Genomic DNA, 4969 nt, shown 5'->3' with positions numbered 1-4969 from the left:
CTGACTCCAACTCAAAAAAGAGAGCTTACCAAGAAACACCTCAGAAGTGTGGAAATGGTTTAATATGAAACGTCAGGGGCAGGTGTGCACAGGGGCAGCACCACTGCTCGGGTACAGCTTCTACCAGGGGATACAAAGGAGCCATGAACCGTGAGAACAGCCGCGGCTGTGCCGTCAGCGATGGCACAACGGGCCGGGCAGCCCCGGCGTGGAGCTCCCCACGTGCTGCCAGGGGGGCCAGGGCTGGCACAGCCCCTGAGCAGCACCAGAGCCTCTCGTTGGCTCTGCTGGTCATAACTTATTTGGCTTTTCCAGGGTACAGAGAGAGGGAGAAGGAGAGAAAGGGGCGAATCGGTGATGCAGGGTCAGGTCTTGGTCCTGTTGGCTGCTGACAGCTCTGAGCATCTCATATACAGTTCAGTTCGTTTAGTGTCTGGTCCAGTGTCTGGTGCAAGCCCAGGTTCTCCTCTTTGGCTTGGGCAAGTTTTTCTAGTGAGGAAGAAGAAAAACACAAGGTTAAACCCACATTATTTACAGCCTTTTCTCTTTAAACAAAATCCGTGGGTACTTACCTTCATGTCTGAGACAACACTGCAACTGCATCACCAAAATGGGGCCAGTTTTTGGCAACTGCTGTCACTTGGGGAAGTTTTTGGACATGCGAAATGTGACAGATGTGTTCTGATTTAATGTGATTTCCAGGTGGGTTTTCCTTGGACTGAGAGGATTCTACCAGGCAGATGGAGCACAAGAACACATCAAATGCACCCAAAGCTTTTCACTGCCACCTGCATCCTGGTGTTTGGCAGCACCAGGTCCTGCCCCTGTCCATCCCTGTGTGAGGAGCTGAACATGTTTTCAGTGATGTCATCAGAGAATCAACCAGGTTGGAAGGGACCTCAAAGATCATCGAGTCCAACCCTAGCGTGGTTACTAGACCATGGCACTAAGTGCCACATCCAGTCTCATCTTGCAAAGTGTGTTTTAGGTGAGTCATACAGAAGGAAAGCCCCAAAGCTGAAAGGTAGAGGTATCGTGTTTTATTGAGCTCAGTCCCCACAGAGGTGGAAGATCCCGTGTGGAGGTGGCACAGGAGTGACAGGGATTACAGGCAAGAAAAGCTTGAGAAACACAGCGAGTGGGAGCAGGTCACAAGGAGGTCATGTCATTGAGGGCATGGTCAAGCTCCTCACTGATGGCTTTGTACTTCAGCTTCTGAGCGTAGAGCTCGTCTGTCGCCGCGAGAAACGCAGCGGGAGAGGAGGCCACAGGAGGAGAGCGGAGACAGGCAGAAGGCAACAGCAGCCAAAGCAGTTGGGGAGGGAAACAAAAGAAGAAAACAGGTGTAGTTGAGTATCAGAAGGAAAGAAAACACCCACACAGCTGCCCAGGCAGAGGCTTCACCTATGTTTCCCTTTTGAAACCTCACACCATTATTTTTCAGTGAGAGTAAGGTTGGGATGCTCAGCCTTGGAGTCTCTGTCTCTGAGTTGGCCAAAATCAGATCATTGTTAACAGTACTTTGAAAGAAAACCTCTTTCAGAACTTCCACCACACAGGAAAGTGCCCAGTGGACACATCACACCCATCTATCAATACACCTGACAAGTGCTGCTGTCCTTTCCCAACAAAATCCACCACCCTCACCTGGAATTTGGTTTCTGATCTGAAATTCACCACTTTGAAATGAAACTAGAGTCATTCCATACCTTCCAGGTCATCGATAGACTTTTCCAGTTTGGTAACAGTTCTCTCTGCAAACTCAGCACGAGTTTCAGCCTGAAAGGATCGTAATAGAGTCACTGGATGTTGTTAAAAACCAATACCAAAATACAGTTTGGGCCTGACCAAACTTACTTCTTTGAGCTTGTCAGTGAGAATCTTGATTTCTTCTTCGTATTTATCTTCTTTTTCCGAGTACTATGAAGACAATAAACAGTCTTTAAGGGAAGTTGTAGCAACAATAATATATGTTTATGAAACTGTGACCTATTTATAACCACTTTTCCTTTTACAACAGCTGCAAACACCATTTCCTTCTCTCCTCGTCCCCAAGGCCTTTGAGGCTGGTTGGGGCAGCCCTGAGGGAGCTGCATCCATAGGCAGCTAAAATCTCTCAGTTCTTTGCATTTCTGCATTGTTTCTATGCATTTTAATTTACCAGTTTTGGCTTTTGCTCTATCTCTTCAGTTTACTGCAAGCACCAACCTTTTCAGATTGAGCTTCCAAAGACTTCAGGTTGTTTGTGACGTTCTTTAGCTCCTCTTCAAGGTCACTGCATTTACTGCAGGGGAAAACAAAAGTATGAATCACTAGTGTTCCTGTTATGATTTCATTTTCAAGAAGTCTGAAATACAAGGGAGGAAGGAATCAAGTCTGGAAGGAGAAAATTTGGTATATAGTGGATGAAAAAGCTTTTGGACATGGGTTAACTGCATGTTACTCCTGCCAGGAGTGGGTTTTTCTAATGAAATAGAGCATGGACCTCAACTGCATTCTGAACTGCAGTTACTCACACTTCAGACACCTCTGCACGCTCCTCAGCTCGTTCCAGTTCACCCTCCAGAATAACCAGTTTACGAGCAACCTGCAAAGAGACAACAGCTGGATCAGCCCAGTCTGAAGTGCATGGAATCACAGGCTGGTTTGGGTTGAAGGGACCTTAAAAATCAGCTGGTTTCAGCTCTCTCACAGAATCATAGAATCGACCTAGTTGGAAATTACCTCAAAGATCATCAAGTCCAACACTACTGTGGTTACTAGACCATGGCATTAAGTGCCACATCCAGTCTCATCTTGAAAACCTCCAAGAATGGTGAATCCACCATCTCCCTGGGCAGCACATTCCAATCCTGATCACTCTCTCTGTAAAAAATCTCTTCCTAATATCCAAGCTAACCCTCCCCTGGCAGAGCTTTAGTCTGTGCCCTCTTGTCCTCTCAAAGCATTACACTCCTGATTCCTTTGGCACGAGGGAATTAGGTTAAAACCTACACACACACAGACATGACTTCCCCAAAACAGTTAAGACTTTGCAGTCTTAAATATCTAAGCTGCTGCAAAGTCACCATTAAAATTCCTGCTTGTTGGGAGCATTCCAAGGTTGAAGCATCACCCAGTGACAAGCACACAGAGTGACTAAACTGAAGTTGTTTCACTGCTCTCTGGACGTTTAACCATTTCCTTCTCCCTTGTACCTCCTCGTATTTGCGGTCGGCCTCCTCGGCGATGTGCTTGGCCTCCTTCAGTTGCATTTCCTGAATCTCCATTTTCTCTTCATCTTTCATTGCTCTGTTCTCAATCACCTTCATTCCTCTGCAGAAGGCAAAGTGTGGTTAACGCAGGAGCATTTTAGCACTTCTATCTCAAAGGTCTGAAAGTCGAATTCGATATTTGCAACCCCAAAATGGCCCATTATGACCCTCATGTTCTTCAAGGCTAACAGAATTCCTCGCTCAAGCTTGTAAATATCTCTGACCTGAAGTCATTAGAACATGCAGACCCTGAGTTATACAGGATATTTTATTCACATGTATTCAGGTTTTTACCCAAAGAAATACAAAAGGAACATACCTCTCGCTCTCATCAGCTGCTTTCTCAGCCTCTTCCAGTTTCTGCAGGGCTGTGGCCAGTCGCTCCTGGGCACGATCCAACTCCTCTTCCACGAGCTGGATGCGTCTGTTCAGAGCTGCCACCTCACCTTCAGCCTGTGTGGGACAACCACCCAGAACAGGGTCACCCTCAGGCCACTCACTGGTGGCAAATGTTCCCAACTAAGCGGTTTCCTTAACACTGGGACAGGCAGGGAAGCTCCAGGGGCCTTTCTGCCTCTGCTTTTTGTTTGCTCAAACTGTGGCATCCCAGGAATGTCAAGGTATGGAGTGCTTGCTTGTCCTTTCTTTTTCTAATAGTACTTATCATTCCTGCCACACAACAAAGGACTCCGACTGCAAACAATCGAAGTATTTTTGGATCACTTCACAGAGCTGCACCTACCCAAGACTCTCACGTTAAAAAAAAAAGAATTGTTCTCATAAGGGCTTCATTCCAAAACCTTCACCGTTGAATTCTCTGCCCTTGGTTTCATCCTAGACCATCACAGCTCATTGCTGAGGTGTGAGACAGTTCATTATCCCTTCTGGCTGCTGAGCCAGGTCAGCTGGGCACACATTCAGCCCCAGCATGGCAGAGTCAATCTCTGCGGGGCAAAATTACTAATGCTCTTAAAAGTTTGTTAACTTTCTTTTTTTCTTTGCTTCCTTAAGGGACTAGGCAGAAAACATTTCTCACTGATAAGGTCTGTAACTGTAACACTATTAATGTATATAGACTAGGTAATACATGGAGAGATTGATGGCAGAGCTGCTGCAGAAACAACATGGACAAAGTGGTGTCCATAAACACAAGTTCATTAAGATATGGCTAGTTTAATTGCTCGTTTTTGAAGAAAGATAAAAGCCCTGCTTCAACAACTGCCAGATTTATGCTACTTTATTGCCCTCAAATCTGAGCAGGATTGCCAGATATAAGATTAACTTAAAAAACTCCAAATCCTTTCACAGGTTATAGACTCTGGAAGGGAAATTGTTCTATGCTTAATGTTAAAACACTTTGAAAAAAAGCAATGTGTTTAGCTGCAGCTTTGCAAATTAGGTCCCTGACCACTCCTAAGCTGGAGGAAGTGGTTTCCATTCACAGCTGAGCCATCTTGGAAAGGAGTTCAGTGGCTGATCCAAATGGAAGCTGATCCAGGATTTCTCCGGTCATAAATTATCCAACATTTCATTCGTGTGGTTTTGTTTTTTTTTTTTAACCCAGTGCTGTGTTTAACTTTCTCGATTTACACACAAGGCATCGATCAACGTACAGAACTGGCATCTTGTTCCGTGGCAGCAACTCCTTCCACTAGACAGGGCACTTTGAATTCAGTAAGATTCCAAAGCCATGGAGCCGGGGCCACTGGGAAGCT

At 45.7% G+C, this 4969-nt stretch overlaps 1 protein-coding gene across 1 annotated transcript; it reads right to left on the bottom strand.

The window, feature by feature from the left end:
- Positions 1–1149: 1149 nt before the first annotated feature.
- Positions 1150–4268, bottom strand: LOC103811008 (tropomyosin alpha-1 chain-like; the record flags this gene model as incomplete). Its single annotated transcript, XM_009083944.1, is given in 8 exon segments — positions 1150–1232; positions 1710–1779; positions 1858–1920; positions 2209–2284; positions 2517–2587; positions 3198–3315; positions 3574–3715; positions 4223–4268. Coding segments are annotated over 8 exon segments (669 nt in total), but the record flags the coding sequence as incomplete, so codon positions are not given.
- Between the last annotated feature and the right edge of the window lie 701 nt (positions 4269–4969).

This window comes from Acanthisitta chloris, unplaced genomic scaffold (assembly GCF_000695815.1).
Source record: "Acanthisitta chloris isolate BGI_N310 unplaced genomic scaffold, ASM69581v1 scaffold12631, whole genome shotgun sequence".
Taxonomy (NCBI): domain Eukaryota; kingdom Metazoa; phylum Chordata; class Aves; order Passeriformes; family Acanthisittidae; genus Acanthisitta; species Acanthisitta chloris.
This window is presented reverse-complemented; position numbering and strand designations above follow the sequence as displayed.